Source organism: Plecotus auritus (assembly GCF_963455305.1).
Source record: "Plecotus auritus genome assembly, chromosome: 6".
Classification (NCBI taxonomy): domain Eukaryota; kingdom Metazoa; phylum Chordata; class Mammalia; order Chiroptera; family Vespertilionidae; genus Plecotus; species Plecotus auritus.
Window position 1 is genome coordinate 85,594,810 of NC_137773.1, and position 27,884 is coordinate 85,622,693.

Genomic DNA, 27,884 nt, shown 5'->3' on the forward strand with positions numbered 1-27,884 from the left:
GGCAGGTACTGTGGTGCATGCACCCGAGTATAGCCCTCTCTTGGGGCATCACATCACCCATCCAGGGAGATGGCTCCAGACTCCTACTCCTGGTGGATACAGGGAATGGTTGGGAGTCCATGCTGAGAGCCAATTGGTCCTGTGAGGCCCTGTCGCACGTCCTCATAACTAATGGCCCCTGAGCAGGTCCCTGCTCTCCAAGATGCTCTGTGTTCCTCTTCCTGACACACTCATTTAATTTTTAACTCACAAGGCATTTGCTTATTTATTTTCATTGTTCTTGATAATAATTCTAAGCCATTAGAGGGGAAAATTATATTCAAAAATGCTGTTTCACACTTTATTTGTTTGATGATTTAGAGCGATAGAAAGTAGCACATTTGCTGGCTTTTATAGTCTGATAATTATTCACATCCATCAAGCCATTCCAGGGGAATAAACAAAACACAGAGAAAATGACACTATTAATAGCATCCTCCTTGGCGGACAGGAGACTTCCCCGGCCGTGTTGGTGAAATGGAGGCTGCCTGTCCCCTGGCTGAGGCGAGCAGCCCTGCCCACAGAGGACACATTTCCTTGTAATCACCTGGCTCCGTCAAGAGCCACCTGGCCAACCTGCTGAGGCCTCCACCTACCCAGCATCCATGACGCACCCAGTGTCACAAGCCCTGGAATTTCTTTGTTGGTCCTCTGGAGTCTGCCATGACCTGCATTGGCAGAAGCCCCTAAGGTCCAGGGCCTCGAGGTGTCCCCAAGCCACTGGCCTGGACTCAGGCCTGGCCTCAGCAGGGCCTGGTGAGAGGTCTTATCCTCTGGCCTCAGTGTTAAGCCAGGAACATTGGGCCAAATGAAGCTCCTCTCCAGTGTCCAGTCTTTCTAATATGTTCCTGAACCCCAGTAAACAGGTCAGATTCTCAAACATGTAGGTGGGTCTGTTGGTTGGTCCATTGTTTGAACTGTGAAACTGCTGAACTCTTGTTTCTTAACCATCATATGGCTTTTTTTGGGGGGGGGGGGGCTTGGGTCCCCATGGCGACCCGGTTTCTGGGCTCCTGTATCTCCTGTTGCATCCCATGAGCTTTATTTCTAGTCTAAAAACATGTTATTTTCTCACCTAAGCCCCTGCTATTTGCAGACAACTGCCTTTCTGACAACAGCGTCTGGCAGATGATGCCCGATTTGTCTCTCTTGGCCTCTTCTGTGCTTCCACGACATTAAAGCAGGGTTATGGAGCCTGTCAAGTCCTGCTGCAGCCCCTGCAGGGTTACCTGACTGGTTGCCAGGATACCATTCCGACCATACAGCCAAAGATATGAACCAAATTTTCTGTGACGTTCTGGTTTAGAGTCGTCCAGATGTACTTTATGTCAAAAAAACCTTCAAAAGCAGAGATAAAGTAGGGAGGGGTTTTAAAATATGGAGATAAAGACACAGGTGGATGAAGGATAGCTCTAAAGAAAGTTCCGGAGGGGCAATTCTGGCTTGGCTAACCTCAGGGCTGGGACTTGCCTTGTGTCCAAAGTGGTGGCAAACGTGTCCTCTAGGAGGTGCTTGCTGTGACTGCCCTCAGTCACTGTCTTAGAGCCAGGCTCCCACAGGCAGGGCTGGGGACTGTGGCCGGAAGGACCTGGGTGAGTCTGCACAGGTAGCCTGAACCTCCTCTTATTTCTGCCTCTACCTCTAAAGCCCTTGCTCACTTCTCCCTTGGACTCTGCCCTGTTCCTTTCTCATCACATCTCCAGATTGTGCCAGCATGACTGTGCTGGGCTGCAGTCTCTCCATGGCCTCCCACTGGCCTAGGAAGTTGACTGTCCAGGACGGCCCACTAAATGCGACTTGTCGGGAAGGGGAAGCAGGTTGACTGAAGCACGTGGCCAGCCCTTGAGGACGCATGAGGGGAACCAGCCTCGCTGGAGAGGCTGGAGAAGAACGCTTGTGCTGGTGGAGAGTGGGCTTGGGGAGCCAGGAGAGGTTCTAAGCAGCATTGGGGCTGAGCTGGAAGAGGGAGAGAGGCTGGAGACTTCGTCCTAGCCCAGTCCTGAGACAAACAGGTAGTCAGAACAGAGCTCCCATGGCCTTCTGCCCAAGGAAACCACATAAGAACCCTCAGCCATGCAGGTGACCAGGACTGTCACATATAAAGAGAGGCTGCCTGGGGTTGCAGGCTGGCAAAACTGATTGATTTTGACCCTGAGGTGTGACCTTGTGATGGGGACAGATCTCTTGGGGAGTGAGACAAACTGCCCCCATGTTGGTGACCAATATACTGACTCTCTTTTATGGCCCCAGGAACTCGCTCACTAATGTTCTGACAGATGCTCCCTGCCTTGAGGGTTAGTGAACACACTCGCTCAGCTCCAATAGCTGCTTCTCCTTCTTTCCCTGTTTTTTTTTCCTTCCAGAGCCAAACCTGAGAGCCTGGATGCCCTGATCTGGTGGCATGACACTGGGTGGGACTGTGACAAGGATACCGTGCACAGGGCTTCTAGGGGGCCCTAGGTGGGACCCCCACAAGGCTCTGCTCTGGGATCCCCACAGGGTCCTGGGGTCTTCTCTCCAGTGGCAAATGTCAGTCCCTGTCGGAAGGCAGCTCTGTGACTGGCTCACTGGGGCCCCTATGTCATCGGGCTCACCGGGGCACCCAAAAGGTCAAACCTGGTGGGAGAGGGCCCAGTGGGAACCTGTGGCCCACAGTTCCGGAGTTTCTTCCAGCCATTGGAAGAACGCAGGACTCGGTCGTGGTCCAGTGGCTATGGAGTCTTTACTGTCCCCCGCCCGCTCCTCCTTCAGTGTTCTGTGTTGTTAAGGACCTGTGCCCCAGTTGTACCTGCCTTCCTCTGAAAACTGAGGTTTTCATCTTGCCATGTCTCTGGGGCTTGGGCTGGCATGGTGTGTCATTGGCACTGAGGCTTCTTGGCACCACCGAAGCTGCCACTGAATTGGTCCAAACGGTGGGAGGCACTACTGGCTCTGGGACATTGGAGCCAGCAGGCCCCATGGCTCTGGCTTCCCTTCCTGGAGTCTTTCTAATCTCCCCAGGGGCTGTTCTCCTGAACGCTTAGCCTAGTGTCCTGCCGTCTGTACTTTCTGATAACAGAGGAGCCACGTTCCAATGTATTAAACTTTTAACATCCACCAGACTCAATTAATCTTATCTTTACAACTCCCAATTACAGGCGGTAATTAAGTGAAAGCAGCATTGTAGACTGGGGATACTGCATTAATCATCACAGCCTTGGTGCCATGAGTTAGTCCTTCCAGTCTGCTGGCGTCTTCCCAGAAGGGACAGAATGTTTCATTTCCCCATTTGGCGGGGGGGTGGGGTGGGGTGGGGTGTGGGGGGGTGGACAGTAATCCCACAAAGATGCTTCAGATTGGGGTTAACTTTTATTGTCTTTGTGTAAGCGATAAAAGGCCATTTTAAAAAGAGTAACCTCATCTTTGTACAGATGATGGAAAATTATCTGACAACAACGGAATTGAAGGTGCTGGGGCCATCTCCTCAAGGGCCCCAGAGTGCCCAGAAATTAATTATTTTTATCCTTTAGATTAGAGACAACACAATACTCACTTATCTCCTACCCCGCCCCCTTTTATTTTATTAAAAAGGAATAATAGACCTCTCAGTGGGAATAGACTTAATCAGCTACAGCATCTGGGCGATCTTCCATGTTCCCTGTGGGTACCCATCCTTTGCCTGCACCATGAGGGAGGGAGGAGGGAGTGGCCCAATGATGCATCTTCACATCTGATCTCATTCCAGAATGTGAGATAGTGGCCTTTTTTATTCTGGAACAGGGTCTGTCCTCCTCAGCACTATTTAGGGCCCTATCATTCTCTGTGGGGGGCAGTCCTGGGCACTGTGGGGGGTTGAGCAGCATCCCTGGCCCCCACCCACTGTATGCCAGGAGCACTCCTAGTCATGACAACCATGGGGACATGGCCCAGTGTGCTGGGCGGGGAGAGGGAAGGGGACAGGATCACCCTGGTTGAGACCCATTTTCCTGGAGTCCCTCCTGGATGGGACTCGGGTGTGCTCAGCACTTTGTGTCATTAGAACTTGCAGTTCTGCCTGCATTTGTCCAGAAATTGAAGTTTTCATCTTACCAGGTCCCCTGACATGGGCTGGGGCTGGCATGTCAGTTGGGTTGGGGCTTCTCAGCACCACTGTATCATCTGCTACACCCTCCCCCTCCCCTGTCCAGTCCTCTTGTCTTGTCAGCTTCCTCACAAGAACATCAGCGGGGTGTCATTCTCCCTTCATTTGTTTGTATGCTTCCACTGCACATTTTTTTTTTAAATTTATGATGGAGCCTCATACTCTTTCAAATGTAAAATGAGTAAAAATAAAGCTTATGAAGTGGGTGACAGGTGAAATTCTTCTCCTCCCTGAAGCCTCTTTCCACCTTGGCTCCTGGGCCTGGGAGGGCAGGCTGGCGACACAAGGCAGCCAGGGTCCCTACCCCTCCAGCTCCAGCCCAGTGCTTTTATTGTATTTTTTGTTTTGTAAGCCTTATCGAGGTTTAGTGTCGCTTAACAGGGAATGTCTTCACTCCTGGCATTCAAGAGTGCTGTCACAACCCCCTGGTTCCCTGGTCTGTAGCCCTTCTGCCTCACCAACCCCTTCTGAGTGGAATTCCTCCCCTGACGGCGCCACTCCCCTCAGCGCTGACCACAGCTACAGTCACACGTCTGCTCTGTGCATGAGCTGTGTGTCTCTCCGAGGCCACACAGGATCCCCGGGGACTCTCAAGTGTGTGGTGGTCACATGAGCTCACTTCTGACATGCCTTCCTTCTTGTAGGTACGCCATCCCACCGGAGCATGGCAAGCGCCTGGAGCGGCTGGCAATTGGTAGGTGTCTGCGGCCAAGGGCTGGGACCTGGGACCTGGGACCTGGGACCTGGGACCTGGGACCTGGGCAGGGCGAGGTGGGGCAGGTGGGGTAGGGAAGCAGTTTTGCTGTGTGTCTGGGTTTTAATTCCTGGGAGTTGCAAGATGTGACTGTCTTATTTTACCATTTTCTTGCACCCCTGTGATTAGATCCGTGATCCATCTGCTAGGGGGTTTGTCACTTCATGGATTCTGCACAGAATGCCATTGCTTTAAATGCCCTTGTTTTCCGGTTTCTTAGCATGGAGTTCTTGGATGTGACCACAGGCTCTTGAGGGCAGCTGTGTTCTGTCTCCCCTCTCCCCGACGCCTGGCACTGCATCTTACCCTTTTCTAAGTCTTCAAGTCTTTGTTCATTCTGGAAAATGAGAAGTCAGTTAGGAGCACCCTCACCTGGGCCTCAGAATGCATGGTGACCACAAGGTCCCTACCCTTTTGTGCGGGGTTCTGACTCGCCTGGGCTCCCTCATCAAATGTCCCTTCCAGCAGCCACTGTCTCACCATCTGTATATGGATCCTTGCTGGGGCCTCATGGGGCCAATGGATTTGTCTGAGGGGGGTCCCAGGCCATGTCTGGAGAGGGGGCACCCTTCATGGCACCCTGCTTTCTGTCAAGAGCCAATGGGGTCTGGCCCTTGCTTGTCATCTGGAGAGCCAGCCCCTCCCTCAAAGGCAGCACTCAGGTCGGGGTGGGGTGATTGTTTGGGAGCCACTCCAACAGTACAGGACCCATCTGATCATCCTGACCCTCCGGGTTGCAGTGACAGGCAGCCCAACCCTCCCAAAGCAGCCATAGAGCCTTCTGGAAGCCATCGTTCAACATTGGTGCAGGCTCTCTCACTGACTGCCACAGTCCTCACACCTCACCAAAAATGCCCGTCACTCTTTTTCCCTTCCCATTGATGTTTTGACTTGGAGATGGGAATGGTGGATCTTTGTGAAAAATAGGGGCCCCCTGTCCTAGCTGCACTCACAGCTGTGTGCCTGCTCAGCAAATACTACATGCCAGTGACACAGATCCTGAGAATGGAGGAAGGGTGAGTGGGTAGGTGCCTCCAGCCTCCCAGGTGGAGGGTGGTGGTTTGTTTAACATTTCTGTTGGAGACCTGAACCCTGTCCTCATGGGAAGAGCTGTGCCCTGCTCTCCAGAACATGCTCTCATGGTAGAAATGCCACAGTTGCACACAGCCCTAGTCAAGGTCTATTTCACTTATTATGCTCTAAAATAAAAACCAGATTTAAGATGTTTTCACATTGCATTTTTTTAAATACTAGTAGACATTTAAAATACATTTTTTAAATTCTCACCTCAGGATACTAGTATGTTTTTTTATTGATTTTTAGAGAGAGAGAGAGAGAGCGCACGTGAACGAGAGAGTGCACGCGAAAGAGAGAGATAAACATCGATTTGAGAAAGAAACATGGAGATTTGTTGCCTTTCATACATGCCCCAACTGGGGTCACGCCCCAACTGGGGATCGAGCCCACCACCTAGGTATGTGCCCTGACTGGAATTGACTCCGCAACCTTTTGGTTCGTGGCACAACTCTCCATCCAACTGAGCCACCTGGCAAGGGCTAAAATACAAATTTTAATTTAAGAATATAAGTTATAAAATTATTTTCCCATTATGTTAGTTTACTCTTGCTGTTATAAAAAGTTACCACAAGCGCAGTGACTTAAAACAATACAAATTCTCTCAATTTTTCTGTAAATCTTAAATTACTCTTTTAAAAGTTCTAATTAAAAACAAACAACCCCACGGATTCATTTCCTCGAAGTTCTGGAGGTCAGGAGTCCAAAATGAACCTTTTGGAGCTAAAACCCAGGTGTGGGCAGGGCTGGTCCTTCCTGAGTTTCCAAGGGGAATAGTTTCCAGCTTCTAGAGGTGCCGCATCTCAGGCTCGTGGCCTCTTCCTCCATCTTCACAGCCAGCAGCTCAGCCTCTTCCATCTTCACTCTGACCCTCCTGAGCAGCGGTCACCAATCTTTCGGACCTCACAGACCACCAGTGGTCTGCGGACCACCGGTTGGCAACTGCTGCTCCTGAGAACCTCTTATGAGGACCCTGTGATGACATTGGCTCTCTGGGAAATCTAGGGTCATCCCCATCTCAGGGGCTTTAATTTAATCCCATCTCAGAGTCCCTCTCACCAGAGAAGGGAACATATCACAGGTTCTGGGGATTAGGACACAGGCATCGTGGGTAGCCGCTGTTCAGCCTGCCACACCTACAGAGCCACAGGAGAAAACATCCCTGGGCAGTCAGCATGGACATGCCCTGGTGAACACATGGCTGACATCACCTGACCCTCGCCAACTCTAAAGTTCAGCTGTTAGCCACGCCTGGACTGTTGTCGTTCAATGTGCCTTTTCTACTAGAAAAGTTTCGGATGATCTGAGTGCAAGCTAGAGAACCTAGGTACGCTCTGGGGCCACCTGCCTATCCTGATGGTGCTTTCCCTGGAACTTTCTGCACCATTCCTACAACCAGTGCCTTGCTGTCCATGTAGTTTCTGACCCTTGAGGTTGGGGTGGGGGCGGGAGGATCTGTATGGCTTGTAGGAAGCTTACTGGCTGAGGCTGGAAGAGGAAGAGTGAGCAAGCTCTGAGGTCTACGGGAGGCCACCCATCACTGCTTTTTGAAAAATAGGGACTCATTAAGACTCCTCGGCAGGGTGGCTGGAATTTGAGAAACTAGGCTTTCGGCACTGGAGGAGGGTCCGGAAGCTGTGGCGAGCCTTCCTCCACGGCCCCTCACTCAGGCCTGCTCTCCCCTCCTCTGAGAAAGGACAGGGAGTTCCAGGGCACATGAAGCCTGCCCTCTTCGGTGCCTCTTTCAAACTTTTTTGGGGGCAGGCATCTCCGACTCCATTGTTGAGATGGGTGGAATGAGTTTGTGATTAATATGGAAAATGAATAGCTGCACTCCAAATGGGCTCACTGGGAGAGTTGTGGAGCCCACAGAGCATTAATGTGTTGGCGCATTATTGGTGCTAATCACTTAAAATGTGCGCCTTTATTAGAGCTTTAATGAGAGCCACTTAAACTGTGCATTAAAAAGAGGAACTGCAGAGAGGCCGGCGGGCCAGGCGGCAGGCAGCCATAACTCTAATTGAAATGCTTTTAGTGCAGAGGAAAGTTGCAGGATTCAGTAATCTTTTGCACTTTCCAGAACCTTGCCATTGTGTCCTTTTAGCCAGTTGCCATCTGCCAGCATGGAAAGTGTCAAAGCCCCTTCTCCCCAAGTCAGCATGTGCATGTGCTTGTACACACCTGTGCGCATCCACATGTGAATGTGCCCTCTCTGACCAACGACATATCAAGAGTGGTATCAAGGCCTGTGTCAGCTTCCAGAAGGGTCGTTGGGCTGGCCATGCCACAGGGTCAGTCCTGGAGGGCAGTGGATGCTCCTGGCACATCCCACATCTCATCCTCACCGAATCCTCATGGCAGTCCTTCTTTGCCACCTCTTGGTGATGATTCGTGATGAGGAGACCAGCTGCCTTCTGGTGGAATTGCAGACCTTCATGTGGAATTCCAGAACTTGCTTTCCTTTAACCACAGGATGCAGCTGTCACTGATTTAAGATTCAGCCAGCAAGTGGTTTGGAAGTGTCCCTGAACTGTGTTAGTTAAACATGGTTTCTGAGCAGGTAGAGCTGATGGCTGAGTTCCACATGTTTATAAATATTACCTTAGGTTAGTTACACGGTATATATAGTCTGGGGCAAAAACTGTGCCCAAATGCAAACTTTGTAACAGGGTTAGGGACCTGTGTTGTGGACGCAGCCAAGATGGGGCTGCTCTGCCATTTCCCCTCAGGACTATAGGCCTTGGGCAGGTTAGTTGGTGGTCTGAGCCTTTGTCTCCTTACCTGCCCGGTGGCTGTGTGCGCAAAGAGCCAAGAGCAGAGCCTGGGCCACTCTTTTTTGCAGACTCGGTCGTGGTATGTGTGTGGGGAGCACCACTCACTTCTCACTTATCACAGCTTGTCTGGTCTAGAACATCAGCTTCTGTGTCCTTTCTTTTGGGCTGTGTTCTCACGTGGCTAAATGACCATTTGGATGCAACACAGTTGGTCTTTGGAGGGGTTTGGAGGGGAAGTGTCTGTGCAGCCATGCCAGGCCCGTGCCCCATCTATGACAGGTGTGCTGTGGGTGTGCGCCCTGTCACACAGACAGCCCTGGCTTGCCCTCTGTTCCAGGTTCACTAAATGAAGGCCAGGGAGTGTCACCATTGTGATCACCAGCAGAGCACATGGGTGTGTGATGGTCCATGTGGTTGATACCCTTGGCTCTGTAGGCATCCTGCTCTGTGCTCTGATAGGAGGAAAGAGCTGCCCAGAAAGAGCTGTCCTGGCCCAGCCCCCATCCTGGTCCTTAAACTGATGCCCGTCTTTTTCACTCCAGGGTTCTTCCCCGGGAGTTCCCAGGGCTGTGACGCCTTCCTTCGGCACAAGATGACCCTCATCTCGCCCATCATCCTCAAGAAGTACGGGATCCCATTCAGCCGGGTATGTAGGGGCTGCTCCAGGAGGGGTTTCTGGCCCAGGTGATCACAAACACCCCAGGAAACTGGCTTTTTAACCCTTAAGAAAGTTCTAGAACAAGGGCAAGCCAGGGGAGGAGGACCCTGTGGGAGCCTGGGTTCTGAAGGTTTCCCCAGAGGAACAATTTGTCAAGTATGGTGGCAAGTTCTGCGATCAGACCCTCATGCCTCACTCTCACCTGAGTGTCAGCCAGTGGGAAATTGCTTCTATTTCATTCTAATTGCTGGCAGCTTTAGTGCTCGGATCTGGGCTTCGTTCTTTCTGTTGGGGCCACAGCCAGGAAGCGACTTCCAGCCACTGCTTGTTCATCAGGTTGCAGAGTATTTTGCGTTGAGAAATGCAGGTTCGCATTTTTCTCTTCTCTCTGTTTTCAGTCAGAACACCCTTTGTTACCAGGAACCTCATGAACAGATCACAGCATCAGTCATGGAAGTGAGAAGTACTTGCTCCCCTGTGGTTTGTTAAGAACATTCTCCAAAGCGGTGCTGCCTGGTCAGGGATGCAGGAGTTGGCTGGCAGGGCTCCCTTTTCCCTCTGAGGCCAGCAGGGCGAGGATGCCCGCCAGGGTGCGATGTGGATCCCTGCTCTGAGTTCCTGGCGGCCTTCAAAGGACTGACTTCCACACTCCACTTATAAATCTCTGTAATGGTATTTACCTCTAGAAGAAAGCACAGATCAATAGCAAGCTTTTTAATAATTAAAAGTGTGTGTTTCTGGAATCTGTCATTGACGTCCTCATTTATTCTGTGCCAGCTTGCACAAGAAACCAAATTCCAGGCTTTCCCTGTGACTGGCGTTTGGGGCTGGCACAGCTTATTACTTTGCCACCCTGCTTGTCCATCATCCCTAGTGCCTTCTAACTTACTGTCGGGATCATGTTGACGGCAGTGACACAGAGGACAGACACTTGAAATGAAGCCACTGGGACATAGATTTCTGACAGGGACATAATCTTCTTGTCATCCTGAGTGCCTCTTCTGTTCTAGGCCTTGATTCATGGCAGGGGTCAGGCCCCAAAGTCTGCCTGAGTCTGGAGTGGAGGTGCCTCCCCCACACCTGGGGTGCTGAGCTTAGCATCTCCAGGACCCTGCTAAGCCCCAGAAGGCTCTGTGCTCCCACCACACGATATCATGCCCTGGTGGAGAGAAGGGGAGTATGCAAGTTGGCGGTGGAGGGAAAGTGAGACAGCGCTTTCCAGGGTCAGCTTAAATAAAATAAGAAAATTAGTAATTGCATTTTTAAAAAATCAAAGCTCTAAATCCTGCTGCAGAAGCAGCCCAGAGAACCCTTGCTGTGGATGGAGTAGCTAGGACCTTGGGAACCCGTGAGTGTTCTCTCCCCACATCCTCTGCTTCATGCTTCATTCCCTGCTCTTGGCTGTCACTTGGACAGGAATTTAAAAATATAACTTAATGCACACTGACTTTCCTTGATTGGTGCAATTTATTATTTGAAAAGAAAAATATCTTAGTGTTCTGAAGGGCTGGCTTTTCTCCAGGCTGTGTCTGTTTTGATTGATTTTTGACTCTGTGGTTGGCTTCTGAAAGTCTTACCCCCCTTCCTGCTGCCCATTCTCCCCACACCAGGTTTTGATGTCTCACTGGTACTTAAACAAATCCAGTGATTTCTGCTCATCTCTTGGGGGAATAAGTAAAGATCAGCAGGCCTGAGAATGCCGACAAATCAACAATAAAAAAGATGAACCATGAGATAAATAGAGAGGGGTGAAAGGCTTGAACAGACTTTGCAGAAGTTTGCACAAACCGACATGGTGTGACATTCTGTGGATTTCGGAGAAAGATGACCAGAGCCAAGGAGATCCCACTGCACATGCCCAAATGCTGAGAGGGGAGCACAAGGAACTCTCACTCACCACCACTGGGGGTGCAAATGGGCAGCCACTGTAGAAAAACAGCAGTTTCTTGGAGATGTGGCCATGCACCTGACTTGAGACCCTGAAACTCCGTCCCCTCCCCCGCCCCCAGCCCCGTGCACTTCTGGTCTGTTTATTCAAAAGAAATGCAAACACATGCTGCAAGGAGACTGGCCCAGCAACTCTATTCACCAGAGTTTCAAAAGTCTGTACACAGGAGAATGGGTAATAGTGACACACCTCTACGACAGAATTCCCTTTAGAAGACTTGTGTGCACACCCATTGAATGAATCTCTTAAGAGCAAAGAGGCTAGACGCAGGAGTACAGACCGTCTGATTCCACGAAACCCTAGAGAGAAACATAATCCATGGTGGCAGAAAGCACACTGGTGTGAATGTACTGAGGTCCTTCAGTTCCCACGGTATCAGAAATGGTCTCTTTCTGTCTGAGGTGGTGGTTACTCAGACTCTGCACTACCTGTGGTCTATGCCTTCTACTGACTATATAAATCAAGGAATGGATAGGCCTGACTTCAGAGAGAGTTTCTCCCAGGCCACCAGCCTCAGCTTCACAACTATGGATTAGGTCAGCAGCCCAACTTCACGAGTCCTAGAGAGTGGTCTGTGTGGTCATGGAAAGTGTCCCCTCCCTGGATAGGGGAATGAGGCTGCAGCCCCCCCATTTTCCTCCGGGCTTTCAGGTGGTGGTTTCAGAAGCATCATTCTGGGGGTATTGTGGGCCCCATCCTGTCAGTCATGCCCAGTCCTGGTTTTAGAGTCTCTGTTTCAGTGTCTGGTTGTCCATACTATTTGAATAGATCGAGAAACATCAGCTCTCTCTTCAGAGCTCTGACCTTGACATTGTTTTCTTCCACATGCTGATGTGTTTCGTTGGTCTCTTTGACATCATCTAAAAGGACCCACCTCTTGGAATAAAAAGGACAGATTCTGTGCTTATGATTGTGAGGGGACTTACGTCATTTTAGGGAAAGGACAAAGTACTGCATGTACGCCCGTCCTGTGCTCAGAGGTTCTGCAGCTGCCATCAATGCTGTCTACCCCTGATGTATGGGAATGTCTCACAGTGGACAGGAGGTGTGACATGGCCACCTCCCTCCAAAACTGGAGACCCCCTCCTCAACAAAAGAGAGAAGTGCCTAGAATGGTAGCATCTAGTAGTCCCTCTGTATCTGCATTTCACCCCTCTGCGGAGTGCTGTGTCTGTCACCTTGGAGCTTCAGCTGGGCTATGGTGAGCAGGGGCTGGTGGTGAGCCATTGACCTGGCCACCGTCATCCCTACTTTATCAGCCCCATGGGAAATTGGCTGGAGCCTGTGAAATTAGGTAGAGCCACCTTTCACTTGGTAGACTCCATTGACTCCCAAAGTCAGGCTCTCTGGCACTCTTGGGGAACTCCTGGAGCCCACATCCTCCTTCTGTGCTCCTCAGTGGCTCCTGGTGGCCTTTGTCACCAGGCTGTCCCTACTCCAGGCCAGGCGTTGCTTCTGGCAGGTGAGCCATGCTTGAAATCCTCTTCCCTCTATTTCTGGTCCTTACCCTCACCTTTTGGACTCTTTTTCCTCAGATCACGCAGGAGGCTGGGGAGTTCATGATCACCTTTCCTTACGGCTACCATGCTGGCTTCAACCACGGATTCAATTGTGCTGAGTCGACCAATTTTGCCACCCTGCGGTGGATTGATTATGGCAAGGTGGCCACTCAGGTAAGCGCCCTCAGATGCCATGAAAGACTAAAAAGGGGCCCAGTCCCTTCCAGCCACCTCTCTTGGTCCTAGTCTATGCACCCGCTGGCTGGGAGCCTAAACTTTCCATCAGGGTCTGTTTCTGAGATCACAGTGAATTTGTTCCCAGAACATTTGTCACCTGGAAAAATGGGGACAAGTCATGAGTGGGATGGGTGGACATGCAGCAAATAGGGTCTGGGCAAGCCTAGAGTCGGGGCCCCTGTCTCCTGGCAGACCCCACACCCTCTGGGCCTGAGGGCTGCCTGCTGCATTGCTGCCCTGGAGGATACTGAAAGGTGAGGAGACTCCTTTGATTCCCCCCGCTCCCCCCGCTCCTCCCAACCCCCCAGTAATTTGCCATTCCTAGTCTCTAAGCGTGGATTATTGGCCAAAAGATGTGACATCTGAACTGAGTGCTTGTTCTCAGATTCCTTCAGCTCTGAGTGCATCTGTCTTTGTGGTTTTGATTGATAGCATGGAGGGTGCTATGGGCAAGTCCATGGAGTTCCTGGGTGTGAGGCTGGGTCATGTCTGCCTCATCTCCTTCCTCTTGCTTCTCTCCCATGGAGGCTTAAAGTGTCTTTGGAGATCCAGGTGACAGGATGCATACAGGGCTAATGAACTGCAGGCTTACCCAGTCAACTGGGGGATGGTGGAATCTTGGAGGGAGAAGCAGGAAAGAGGACTGTCGGGCTGGCAGCAGGCCCAGCCCTTTCCCAGCTGCCAGTACCAGGGGCCTTCCTCCCAGGACTGTTACTGCAGCCCTCAACACCTGTCCCGTCTGCCACAGAGGAAGACGGCAGGCAGGCTTCTCCCATCAGGCTAGACTCGGGTCGATCTTCCCCAGCTCATGGGCTTCAGCCCCGATGGCCCTCTCTCTCCATGGCAAAGGCAGGTCCAGCCACTTGTGGGTGTCTCGCTCTGGCGCTGGGGTACATGGAACAGAAGCTTCTCCAGCTAGCCTCAAACAGGATGAAAATGGGGCATTTCCTGCCAGCCTTCCACATTGGAGCCTGGGGTATCTCCACACATCGCTTAGTTGTTCCCAGTCAAGGCCCAGGGTCAGGACAAATGGTGGGGTCAGTGTGGAGGAAGTGTACCTGGGCCCTAGACCCTGACTCATGTAGCATTTTCTAGACCTCAGACCTTTGCAAAGAGGGTCTAACCAGCCGTGGGCAAACTACAGCCCGCAGGCCGGATCCGGCCCATTCGGCTGTTCTATCCGGCCCGCGGAGCCGAAAGAGCGGAGGGTTCTCTTGCTCTCCCCTCCACTCCTTTACTTTGAATTTATATTAGTTCACACAAACACTCCATCCATGCTTTTGTTCCAGCCCTCCGGTCCAGTTTAAGAACCCATTGTGGCCCTCGAGTCAAAAAGTTTGCCCACTCCTGGGTGATGTTCAGACCATGGTCAGTGGCCACACGTGGGTGTGGTGGCCTTGAGATATGGCCCATTTGCATGAAGATGAGCTGTGAGTGTAACACATGTACAGTGTCTAACAAAGAACAGGAAATATCTCACCAAAAATCTATGTATATTGGTTATGTAGACTGATACTTTTGCATAGCTTAGTTAGGTTATACAAAATATATCATTAAAGTGAATGCCACCTGTTTCTTTTCACTTTTTGAATGTGGTGACCAGAAACATTGACGTTACAAAGCCTTGTGTTCTATTTCTATTGGGCAGTGCTGATCTAAACAAATTGGCTAGCCTTTATTTTTCTAATTATCTGTTTCTCTAGCTTTCCTATTTCAGTGCAGTTTAGAAAAGGAAATGGGCTTTGTAGTAAGGAAGATGGAGGAGGTGCTCCCAGGATTTGAAAGCATCGGGCTTTTTATACTTAATTCAGAAAATCATGATGGGATTGTCACAGGTGGGGACTCTGAGTGTCACTAAAAGAGGAGACATATAATCGTCAGGATTTGCCTGTTTGATCTAAAGGAGTAAATATCCGGGGTGTGTGGTTTGGTTGTTTGAATTACGTGGTAAGACTCAAGGAAGAGAGAATCCTCAGGACCTGTGTGTGCCGTGACCTCCTGCCGCAGTGGGAGCTGCGGTGGAGCCAAGAGCCCGGGGCCAGGCTTTTCCTGGAAAGGCTGTCAGAGCCGAAACTGAGTGGGGCCGGGGACTGCCTAGATATTAAAAGCTATTTCAGGTTCAGCCATGTGTTCACAAGCGACATTTGGGAAGTACAGCCTTAGATTGGGCCTCCACGCTTACATTGCCAGGCGGCGTAGTGTGAAATTACTGAACAAGTAGCACTTGGTGCTCAGAGCAAGCCGGGGTTCAAGGTGAGCGTTCAGGAGCCATGCGGGGCTCCCTCGAAGAGCTAGCCGAGCTGCCCAGGCCCCTGCGGCAGGAAGGCAAGGGGTTCAGCCAGGAAATGACCATTGGCCACCGGGCGTCTGTGCATGGCAGTCCTGGATGCCACCTCTCAGTCTTTGGGGTGACAGTTCCTGACTCTTGCAAGCTCTGCTGCCCCCATAACTAGTTCAGGCTGCAGAGTCCACTGAAGTGCCTGGCCTTACTGATAAAAAGCTAAGGCATGTCAGAGGCAGGACCAGGGAGAGGCAGGGCAATCATTCAGGTCAGATGGCGCACAGGGACCTGCGCATCCTCAGCCAGATTTTAGGGAGCGGGGAGGATCCCACAACTCCTTTTCCTGTAAGCCAGCCTGTGCTGCCCCACTCCATCTATGCTTTGGGCCAGTTCCTTCTAGCATCTTCATCAGAACATAACCCAGGGGAGAATTTCCGCTTCCCAGGTTTTAGGGACTGTTTTATGTGTTGGTTTGTTGCCTTCTTCAAGCTCCTGCCTTCTATTGTCCCTTTTCTGTCATTCTGCCTTGTGCCAACACATTAAAAGCCAGACTCTCACACTTACCCGGCCTGTATGAGTTTCAGATATCTCCTTCCAGAGCGGAAATTGGTAGGCTGACTACTTTTGTATGGGCTGCAAACTGAGAATGATTTTTACATTTTTAAAGAGTAGAGGGGAATCAAAAGAGTATGTGACATGCAATTAGATGAAACTGAAATTTCACCTTCATAAATAGTTTTATGGGTGCCCAACCTCGCTCAGGTGTTGACCTGTTGTCTGTGGCTGCTTTCACCTGCAACGGTGGAGTTGAGTAGTTGCAACAGAGGCTGGCCTACAAAGCTGAAAATATTTGCCACTTGGTGTGGGCCTTTCCTGCCAGTTCTGGCTTCAGCCACTTAGGGCTGAACAGTCACCTCCTGCACTCCCAGAGCCAAAATCACTGCCTTGGGAGGCTCCGGATGGGTCCGAGAGGGTGCCAGTAGTTGTGGCCATTCAGCAGGATATGCCAAATGCTGATGCTACAGCTGCCACCTGCAGAGCATCACCCATCCGACCTCCTGACTGCAGGGCAGAGAGGCTCTTAGGTTCCTCCTGGCCATAAAGCCCTGGAGAAGAGAGCTTACAGCCTGTCACCAGAGGCCCTCTGAGGGAGCTCCTTTGGGTCTCGTTTGCAGCTGAAGGCTGCCTGGGGTGTGTTCTCTCTCCACCCTCTCACTGCAGCACAAACACAGAACACTGACTGGCTCTGTCCATTGTCTAGTTGAGACGGTGTTTCTCTTCCAGATAGTTTCCTTTCTGAGCCACTTTACTGACATTCACCCTCATTACCCATCTGTGCATGGGAAGAAAATACATGGCTGCCTGTACTGCCCAGCCTCCCTCTGGTAGGGGTGTCCTGTTGTGTCCCCACCTCAGGACACTCAGGGCCTACCTCCTTCACAGCCTGTGATCTTTGGACTACCTGAGCTTTTCTGTCTATAAAAAGGACGCCCTTTCTTGGAGCTGTCTTAACATAAAATGGCAAAAGACATACAAGAGCACTGTGTGTGGGACTATGCCTTCATGAGTGTCCCCAGACTCTCAGACTCTGGCTTGTTGGTCCAATCTAGGGTCCCTCCTCATCACAGTGGACATTTAGGGCTGTCCTGGACACTTTTGGGGGTTGCACAGCATCCCTGGCCCCCACCCATGCCACTCTAGGAGCACCTCCAGTCATGACAACCACAGATGTGTCCAGACATGGCCCAGGGTCTCTTGGGGGCAGGATTAGCCCCTGTTGAGACCCCTGTCTAGCTAGACTTCCACATTTCCTCTTTCTCTTTTCAGGCAGTGGGTGGTTGTCCAGCGGTATCGGTGGACTCTGACACTGGGGTGTCAAGCTCAGTGTAGTTTCTTTCCAGATTCCTGCTAAGGGCATCTCCCAGGACATCATGTTTGGGACTTAGAGCCTCCTTTTCCTACTGAAAGTCATTTTCTCTCCTGTGTTTTGAAGCCATGGGGTTTGAGGTCTCTTAAGCAGGACAGAGATATCAGATATTGTGGCCAGAGATGTGAAACCTCACTTAACAGGCCACCCCCTCCGTGAGCTTGGATAGAGACATCCCCCTACCCCAGTCTCCACTCCCCACCCCCATTCCATGGATCGTGGGTTTCATTAGTCTCATGTGCTTGTCTTCTCTAGTGGGGAGGTTGGGCCAACAGGGAGAGTTGGGGGAACGAAACAAAGACTCCACAGAGCACCACTTTGCCTTCTCCCTAGGAACTGTTCCTCTTTGAGGAACTAGATGTTAGAGCTAATGCCCCTCCCCATTCTGGGATTCCAGTGTTTTTTCAAACCTGTAAATCACCCCTAACCCCCCACCCCCACACACACCAGTGAATGGGTGACATCCACCCCCAGGGGCCCACTGGCTGCAAGAACAGGGAACAGTGAACCAACGTTTAATTTCTTCTGGATGGAGGTTCTTTCAGCCAAATGCACTCAAACCCAGTGCCTAGCAGCTCCTGCAAAAACCCACCCTAATCAAAAGGCAGGCTCTTCTTCCTCACAGTTTCTGGACCATAGGTTTCCATCATTGCTGTACTTCCTAGGCTGTTGTGGAGTGTGGGTGGTGCTGGGCCTCCACCTGGAGATCTATGGAGGAAAACTGCCACGCCAAATGCATCATGGGCAGTAAATAGCAAGGGCTCCTACAGAGACTCGGCACCCAAGCCAGTCTGCTTGGCGAGCAGAAGGGAGCCTAGGACCCAAAGGAGGAGGTGGGGATTACCGGGTGATTTTTACAGCTTCAAGGAGGGGTTGGGAACATTCTGCCAGCTTCATCCATCACCTATGGGAGACGTGTGTTAGAAATAAGGCAAGCCCTCAAAATCAGGGGTCCTGGTAGAACACAAAGCATACTCAGGAGTCAGACAGCAAGGCAAATATCTTTACTCCTGCCGACGGGTATGTACCAACACAGACTCCGGCAGCACGTACCCTGAGCAGGCCTCCACTCAGGTTTTTATTCCTGATCCACGTGCTCTGTCCCTTACTCTTGATTGGAAGAGCTTAAGCTCACACTCTTGCATGATTAGCTAATCATTTGTTTTCTCACACATGGAACTGAAAAATACACATTGTTGAAAATTAGAAAACAAGGCAAGTAGAAAGAAGTAAAACAGACCTTCCATTTCTGCCACCCACTCAGCCTAAAAAGAAGTGACGCTCCAACACTCACTACAACGTGGATGGACCTTGAACACACGATGCTCAGTGGGAGAAGCCAGACACAAAAGGCCACATCGTGCGTGATTCCATTTATGTAACATATTCAGAACAGGAAGATCCATTCCTGAGTTGTATGCTTTAGACAGGTGGATTATAGGGTGTGTGAATTCTCTCAATAAAGCTATTAAGAAAATTCTACCACCCAGATTAGTTCTTACCATATTGAGATAAAGCTGGGTTTTTTTTTGAAAAAAAATAAATAAATAAAATAAAAATCTTACCACTCAGAATAGTTCTTATCAGATTGAGAAAGATAACCCAGTATAAAAAATGGACAAAAGCTGCTCAAGCTGCCCACAAAAGGTTTGGTACACAGGGTGTGGGCAGGTCTACAAGTGGATGCCTGTGCGCACCAAGCAGAATCTCCTCTATCGTCTGCAAACACTCGAGCATATGTTATGTAGGAGGCAGACTAAGCACCAGCGGGATTATTTCTTTTTACATTTGGGACCGGTAGGCCCTGGGGGCTGTGGGTGTGGAGCCCTGATCCCTTGGTAGGCTGCTGGTGACAACCTCCACAGGGCCCCTATGTGTGTTTCCTTTGATGAAGCAGTTCTTCCTTTCAGCAAGCGCATGGTGATTTTAGAGATAGTCATTGCATCATTAATTTTAATAGTGGAAAATTTATATCTGTGACCAGATTGGGTGAACCAGTGGAATATTATGCAGCCATGAAAATAGGTCACTGGTTATATTGATGTGGACAGATGGATATGGTACTTTGAATGAATAAATAGGTTTTGGATCATGAAATATGTGTGTGTGTGTGTGTGGTGGGGGATGAGGGTAGAGGAATTTGCCCAAATGTTGGTAGATGTTAGGTCTCTGTGGTGGAATTTGGCATGCCTTTAAAACATTCACAAATTCTCAATACGTTCCTGTCTTTTTCTACAACTTAAAAAAAAATTAGTGTAGCTTTGTGGGAGGTTGGAGTGATCTTGGCCCTTCCTGGGTACTTCTCCTATAAGCCCCTGCAGCCCCTCAAGGTAAAAGGGTTTTGTTTCTGTCATTGTCATTAGTGGTTGTTTGTTGGTTTGTTTTTAAAATGGGAATTAAAAGTCAAGCCAAAACCATGAGGACCTAATAGCAAGGCTAGCCATCGCTGCTCTGAGCTCGGCTTCCTTTCCCCCCCATGTCCTTGCCTGGAGGGAGGGAAGCATAGAACATCACATGCAAATCCAACCCACTGAGCACCTACTGTGTGCTTAGGAGAGTCCCAGAATGAGCTGAGACTGCCTGCCAGCAGGGAGAGGGTGAGAGTGCAAAGCTGGAAGGCCCTGGGGACCCAAGGACTCTATGGGGCCTGAGGTCAGAGTAGGCTGCAGGCCTGTCCCACAACCAGCCACCCTCACTGCCTGTGGTCAAACGCTGCTGCTTTTGTTTTATTTTGAGTGGTCCCTTTCCTCAGAGCAACATTCCTGGGTATCTGTTCCCGCCCCTACCCCCTCTGCCTCTCTCCCTTTCCTCTCCCTCTGTCTCTTTCTCTTTCTCTCCAGCTTTACTGATGTCACCAACATGCATCAAGGTCACAGCAGCAAGAGGGCCGACCCTGAACACCCTTGACCTTCCTCTGTATCCCTCACCCCACTTGGAGGCCTGCACCTATGCTGGGTCCAGGAGACACCCCCCTGCCCTGAGTGTCTCCCAAGCCAGTGGCCTCCGCTTGGTGGGTGTCCAGTGCTTGGCTGGTGTGTCTGAAGCAGCCTGGGGCAGGGGGAGTAGTTGCTTGATTCAGAGAATGATTCCCTGCACACGCTCAGATGGTTGGCTTTGTAGTGGAATTACCAACAGGAAGATCAAAGGGATGCTGCATTCTCACTCAGGGAAAATAAAGTGTGCACGTACCAACCATTTTTAGGTCTGAACTTGAATTAGTCCTACAAGGCTGCATGCCACGTTGGATTAGCTGACATGGCCTTAGTTGCTTTCTAGGTAGGTGGTGCTGGGCAAAGCCTGACAAGGCTTCCCTCCATCATGGGCTCAGTGTCTGTGCCGAAGGAGTTGATTGCAGGATTAAACAGAGCGAGAGAGATTTAAAACCCAGTTTGCAGGGCTAGGAGCCTGGCTGCACTTAACTGGTTTTCTGCCAGCTGTCTGGGCGCTGCCTGCTGAGCACTCAGCCTCCCTGGAAACGTAAGCTCCCCCTAGAGCAGTGGTCGACCACTGACCTAGACTCTCGATTCCAATAATTACAGGCCGTTGTTGTTCCTTGTGATTAATTCCCTATCCCAGTGGTCGGCAAACTCATTAGTCAACAGAATGGCAAACCACGGCTCGCGAGCTGCATGTGGCTCGAGAGCCGCAGTTTGCCGACCACTGCCCTATAGGCATTAAGTAGGGAGGGCTTCTGCTCAGTGTGGAGGAGGGGCAAAGCTTCTGGAGGTGGCCCTCATTCCCTCTACTCCCACATCTAGGGTGGGAGTCTCTCCTGAAACCCCAGCCTGAGGTTCAGCAACCTCATCACTTGTAAAATGTGAACCAAATTGTTTCTGCTGCCTCCAGGAACATGTGCCTTCTGTTTGGTAATGATGTTGCCTGCTCCAGGCTGTTAACCTGGAGCCCAAAGGGAGGTAGTGGAAGGCAGGGTGTGAGTGGAGAGGGGTGGAGGAGGCTGGAATGGGCCCGCACCCTGAGCCTCCAGGATCCGAGTTGCCTGCCTTGCCCGCCTGCGCTTCTGCGTCTCCCTGATCCTCTGATTTATGGGTCGGGTGGCCAGTGCACAGGGTCTGCAGTAAGTTGCCACGTGAAATATATTTTCCTCTCGTTCTTCCCCTAGAGCTTCCTGTCACTGTCCCTAGTGGTTTGCTTAAAGCCCATTCCCTTAGTTCAGGGAGGGCCAGAGACTGTGGGGAGACCCCTGAGGCTGGCCTAGGGCAGTGGTCGGCAAACTCATTAGTCAACAGAGCAGCAAACTGTGGCTCGCAAGCCGCAGTTTGCTGACCACTGGCCTGGGGCATGTTTCTCGGCCTTTTTGGCATTATTGCCACCCCCTCACTCAAACCCTTTTACATCATTCTTCTAGGTACCCCTAGTTTTAACACCATAGACAGGCTGTATGTCTGCTTATGTAGAGAGCATCAGCATCTCTACATAAGAGAGTAATGTTTTTCTGCCCCTAGCAAGGACCAGGGCTGCCCCCAGTGAGCATGCACAGGAGGACTGGTCTTGGGGACTCCTTTATGACCACCACTGGCTTGGCATGGGCAGGACTTGATCGCTTGGTGGGCTCCCTGAGAACCAACCACCTTTTCTCCAGAGAGGCCTGCAGCCCTGGCCCAACCCCAGCCCCAGCAGGGCTCGAGGTGGGAGCCTGTGGTTCCCAACCTTCATTTTCAGCACCTCCCTCCCTGTTGCTGTGGCCTGGAGGGCTTGGGGCTTGTACCAGGCCCAGGCTGGGATCTGCAGGAGATTCCTGCTTTTCCATATCTCCCTCCTCCAGTGCAGCTCCCCTGTGACAAGCTTCGCATTCGTCTAGGCCAGTGGTCGGCAAACTCATTAGTCAACAGAGCCAAATATCAACAGTATAACGATTGAAATTTCTTTTAAGAGCCAAATTTTTTAAACTTAAACTTCTTCTAATGCCACTTCTTCAAAATAGACTTTCCCAGGCCGTGGTATTTTGTGGAAGAGCCACACTCAAGGGGCCAAAGAGCCGCATGTGGCTTGTGAGCCGCAGTTTGCCGACCACGTGTCTAGGCAGGAACACATTGCAAAGAATCACAAGAGTAATTGCAGCCCCCTTCCCTTGGAGAACACACCAGCCTCTGTCTCGTCTTGCGTGCTCCTGTGGCTTCTGTTAATTCTGTTCACGGTGGTTTGAGTGTGTCCTGAAGAGCATCAGTGCCTGACCATGGTTCCTTGAGAGCTGGATGCTCGATGCTGTGACAGGCCTCTGCTCTGCTCCTTGTCCTCCCTTGAACTTCGCAGCTCTCTTGTGGTGGGTGACAGACACGTCCCAACCTCCTGTCGGCCCCCATCCCTCTCTCTTCTTCCACTCCTGTCCCTGTGTTTGGGGTTGTCCCGGGTTACAGGCAGCTGAGTTCAGACTTCCCGTTTGCTCAGAGGGAGGGCTTGAGAATCCATGCTGGTCCTCACACCCAAGTCTCTCTGGGAGTGGGAGCTTGCAGGCCCTGTGTGGGGTGCCACCTGCTCCTCTTGTGTGCCACTTCCCTGTCTCCCCTGGTTGGTTGGCAGGCACGTGGCCATATGGCACTGGGAGAAGGATGCTGGCTGGTGTGTGGCTTGCTCATGTCAGTGGGCCTGCCACTCCTCCTCATCATGGCTTTGCTGCTTTTCCTGGTAGAACTGGGAGCCTGAGAGTCAAATATGTAGACTTGGTCTCTTCCCCTTGGCACTGCTGACATTGGAGCCAGGTCACTTTGTGGGGCTGTCCTGGGCACTGTTGGGGTTGAGCAGCATCTCTGGCTCCCACCTACTTGATGCCAGGATCACCCCTAGTCATGACAACCACAGGTGTCCCAGACATCACCTGGTGTCCCCTGGGGGAAGTCACCAGGTGAGACTCTTTGGGCTATGGGGTAAGTTCTTCCTTCCTCATCCTCCTCTTCGCTGCCCAGGCCTCCGTTGGCGCTGCTAGCTGGCGAGCTCCAGGGGACAGAGGCCTTTTTTAGATGAGGGTGTGATCTGGGTAGAGGTACTTCATGGGCAGATCGAGGATGTAGTCCCCCTGACCCCCCTCCTGAATGGGCCTTCACCCTCACCCACCTTCCATGGGCTGCCCTGCTGGGGACAGAGTTTGTTTCTTGGCCGCAGTAAATGATGTGGCAATGATGAGGTTTATTCCGAGGTCAGGCTGGGCAGGCTTCCCTCAAGGTGGCAGCAATGGAGGAGGGAGAGGGAGTCTCACTCAGCAGAAGAAAGGAGAGCCCAGAGATGAAGAGGGGCCCAGGGCTGGGGTTGTGGCATGAGGGCCTGGCTCTGTCCTCAGAGCAGGCAGGGCTGTTGGGAGTGTTATGGGAACGTCCTTGGGAAGTGCCTGGCTTGGAGCACCTGGGTTTATTATGGCGATTGTCATCGTCAGCTGTGCAGGGGTGGGAGGGCGATCACAGATAGGCAGAAGGACCTTCTTGGCTTTCCAGCTGCGGCCAGGCCCCCCAGGTCAGGGCACAGGAGAGGGGAGGGGACAGGTCCTGAAGAGCCAAGGTCAGGCCTGGGAACCCTGGGGAGGCTGACAGGGACACAGGGATGAGGCTTCCTTTATGTAGAAAGGGAAAGAGAGTGACATTGGGGATCTGGCCTCCTGGGGGATCAGTGTCATGCCAGTCGAAGGTCCTCAAGATTTTGCCTGGTCCCTGGCTGTTGGGTCCAGCTGTCTGTCAGCAGTGGTGGGAAGCAGGCCCTGGGGCCAAGGACCAAGGCAGCCCCTGCTGGCACCTAATGGTTTTGTTTATGAAGCGCTTCTGAGAGCTTCCAGTGGATTTCCTAATGAACTGGTTTGTTGTGGCGTCTCTGCTGCAGAGCTGGTAATTACATCAGAAACAGGGGGCCTGCGTCTGTGAGCCCTCAGAGCAGATGCCGCCTTCTTGGCTGGGTTTCTGCCCCTATCTTTGGGTGGTTAACACTTTCTTTGGTTAACGCTTTGTGGGCTGAAGTGCCAGGTATATACCCCCAACCTTTACCCCGATTGTTCCATGAGAAACATGTTTATCACCCCTGTTGTTTGGCACCCACTCAATAGTCATCATGCGAGTCACTGCTCAGCTGCTGGGAGACATGCAGTGAGACAGATGAGGTACAGAGGAGGAGACAGATAAGGGGCAGGAGTGCCAGAAAGACTTCTGACCCGAGAGAAACCGCAAAGAGCAGAAGGGATGAAGGAGCTGGGCAGCAGGCCGCAGGTGTTGCTGGGAGGAGGGGAGGTTGATGCTGCAATGAGACCCTGGTGTGTTCATGTCCTGGGGCCGCTGCCACAAAATGCCATAACCTGGGGAGCTGGGCCATAGCAGTTTGTGTTCTCCTGTCTGGAGGGCAAGGTGTCAGGCAGGGCCATCCTCCCTCCGAGGGCTCCAAGGGCTCCTGAGGAAGGGTCCCTCCTCCCTCTCACAGCTTCTGGGGGTGGCTACAAGTACTTGGTGTCCCTTGGCTTGTAGACACATCTCTCTAATCTTTGCCTCTGTCGTTACATGGCCATCTCCCTGTGTAACTGCCTCTCTTGTAAGGACATCAGTCACTGGATTCAGGGCCCACCCTAATTCATTAGGACCTCACCTTAGCCAATTACATCTGCAAAGACCCTATTTTGAAATCAGGTCCCATTCTGAGTTCCCTGGGAGGCATGAATTTGGGGGCATTCTTCATCCCTGTCCCTTTGGGAGCATGGAGGGTGGGGCGGGGAATGGGAGCCAGAGAGCATTCCAGACCAGGGGCAGAAAGTGTAAAGTCCCTGAGAGGAAGGGAAAAAGGAGGTGAGACCGGCTGATGGATGTGGGGTGGGGTGGGGTGGAGAGGAGGGACAGTTTGGACCTAGGTTTTAGGGTGTGACCTGTGGGACTGCAACAGAAGGGACATGGGAGATGCAGGGAAGTGAATGGAACAGGTATTTGGGCACCACAGTGGGCCCACTTAGCTAGCAGAGAGAGAAGGAGGGACCAGTGCCAGGGCTGTACAGTCCAACACTGGCTGCGTGCATAGCCATATAACTGTAAATTAATTAAAATGAAGTAAAATTAAACATTCTGGGCCTTAGTTGCAACCATAGTTCTAGTTAAGAGCCATGCAGGCTAGTGGTGACCACATCAAACAGCAGATATAGGACATGTGGAGGTGACTTGGGCACTGAATGGTCATAGGGTCTGCAACTCCATGGCCAGGGCCTGGGAGTGCTGAGGGAGTGAAGGGGGCCTTTCGGTTAGGATGTATGGCCCTGCAGGTGACAGTGAGTCATCAGCTGGGAGACAGGCCCATGCCCCCCGCCCCTCCACCCTGGTGTTTGTAAGGGCCCCCAACCCCCAGCACCACAGGGCAGTCTCAGTGGGCTGGGCCCTGCATAGTCCTGCATGTCCTGTCTGGTTCCTGACTTAGGGCTGGAGTTGGTGCTGCTGCTCGGATCAGAAAGTAAGAGGGTCCCTGTAGTCAATGCTGTTTGGGTTGATGATTTAATTGAACCACATTTAATAATTTTCTCCTTAGGCCCTTTTACTCTACTTTCCCACTTTGTTATTTTATGTGAGCAAAACTCTAATATTTAGTCAGCCTTTTTAAAAGAGGTATCCTCTGATTAAAGCTCAGTGCTGTTTAAGTTGGGGGAAATGTGGCAGATAAGACCCCAAGGCTCCGAGGCAGCCCAGCCTCATTACTTTATACCAGGCTCAACAATCGTTTTGGGGCTGCTCACATGTCCCAGGAGCCCGGGACAGACCACTGAAAGCTCCCCAAAGGAGCATGTGGCAGCCTTTGATTGCTGTCAGTCCTGCTATGACACTTCCACCTTCACTGGGTGACCAGCCTTTAGGGCCTGGTGCCTCAGTGCTGCCAAGGATCAGACCAGAGAGGAGTAAGGAATGTGGAACTGGGCACCCCTGGAGAAAGATTTGGAGAGGGGCCAGAGGTTGGGGGTGGGAGGAAAACAGGGTGTGGGGTAGGACCAGCAGATGAGGGCTGATTGAAACCAGCTTGTAGGGTAGCAGCCCATGAGTGGTGGTGAAGTGCTTTTCACGCCTCATACTGTGGAAATGTCAAATAGGATTGTATTGGGCATTCATGTTCATTCCCATGAAAAGGTTAAATTTATTTTGCTTTCAAGCCCGGAGAGGGAGAAGTGGAGTCGAGGTGGCCAGTCCTTGGTTATAATCCTGCATTGGGTCCCCAGCAGCAGTCAGAGTCTTGTGCTGGTGGCCGATCACTCTGGGAGGTGCCCTGCCATGTGTAATAAACATGGGGAGCCCAGGTGCCACAGGCCCACTGAGCCTGCCCTCCTCCCTCTACCCTCCGCTCTCTGCGGCTGGGACAGCTCCAGCCGAGCACTACTGGGCCCCACGGGCCACCAGCTCTGATCCAGACGACATTCCAATTTCTGTTCTTCATGCTTTGGAAAGAAGAAATCTATTTGTCTCTGCTCGGGGCCCTGCTCTGATAACCGGGGGCAAACCTCCGCCCTACTCTGTTTTCTCATTTTCCTCCAACTTAGCAGCAGGTCCTGGGAGACCCTCGCATGAGCATTGGGCTGTTTGATATGTCAGTCTTCTGATGCAGAGCGACAGCCTCCCTGCTCTTGGCTCGGTGCTCACATTAGGCCCAGGGTCCTTAGACTTGATAGTTGTAACTCTTTTCATTTGTCATTTGGAAGTGACAAGTGTGCATCTTGTTGAGCCTCTGGCTGGAGCTCTCAAGACCCCCGGCCTTTTGTATGAGTCTGTGACAGGTTTGAGCCACTGGGTTCACATAGGCCAGTGTTTGTGTGACAGGAGACTCTGTTGGGGACACCTTTTATGGGGAAAGACCTGAGCCCTGGTGGCCGAGCTTCTGCAAGGTGAGGCTCCAGCCTTGGCAAACCCTCCCTGTCCCCATCTGTCCCCTCTCTTCCACCTCCCTGTTGCCTTCCTTCCCAACCCCTTTTCTCCCCTCCCCTCTCTGCTTGTCTTGTCCCCCCATCTCCTCCCTCTTCTCTCTCTGCTCCCCCTTCCTGCAGACCTGGAGCTGGGCACATGCACACAAGGGTTCTAAGGGACTCTGGCGAGTCTATGAGGCATAGTTTCAGGATGGGCGAGGATGTAAGAGAAGGGACCCTCCCCCAGGGCCTCCTCTTGGCAAAAACACCAGTAACTGGAGTGGCAGAGCTAGAAGAGCACATAGTAGGTGCTCCTTCCTGGCAACCAAGGGGAGGGTCAAGTGGACCCTGAGTGGATGTAGCCCTTCTCTGCACCCACATTCCTGTCTCCTCACCTGTGTGTACTTCTCTGCAATTCTGCTGTAAGCTACTGCAGGGCAGGGCCCAGCATTGTGTCGTGAAACTGCATCAATTCAGCCTTATTAGTTCAGAGTGTACAATAGTTCAGATGTGGGAGATGGGACTTGATTTGAGCTAAAAGTCAGAAACCATTTTGCTCTGGGCTTGCAGAATCTAATCTAAGATCATTGCCTTTTTTTAAAAAAAAAAACATCTAAAACCTTAGGAAATTAAAGGTCCTTTAGCATATGCTTTCACTCTGAGTCTGACTGTTCTGAAGGCTCAGGAAGTTTGACAGGATGTTCTGTTGTCAAGGAAGCCACA

At 51.5% G+C, this 27,884-nt stretch overlaps 1 protein-coding gene across 2 annotated transcripts in view; it reads left to right on the forward strand.

Annotated features, from left to right (window-relative positions):
* Positions 1-27,884, forward strand: part of KDM4B (lysine demethylase 4B) — a 135,306-nt gene that overhangs the window by 69,610 nt on the left and 37,812 nt on the right. For both annotated transcript variants that reach the window (XM_080674888.1, XM_080674889.1), the window contains exons 7-9: positions 4,804-4,853; positions 9,304-9,407; positions 12,903-13,040. In XM_080674888.1, the coding sequence (XP_080531014.1) occupies positions 4,804-4,853; positions 9,304-9,407; positions 12,903-13,040 (292 nt within the window). The remainder of the gene's footprint in view (positions 1-4,803; positions 4,854-9,303; positions 9,408-12,902; positions 13,041-27,884) is intronic.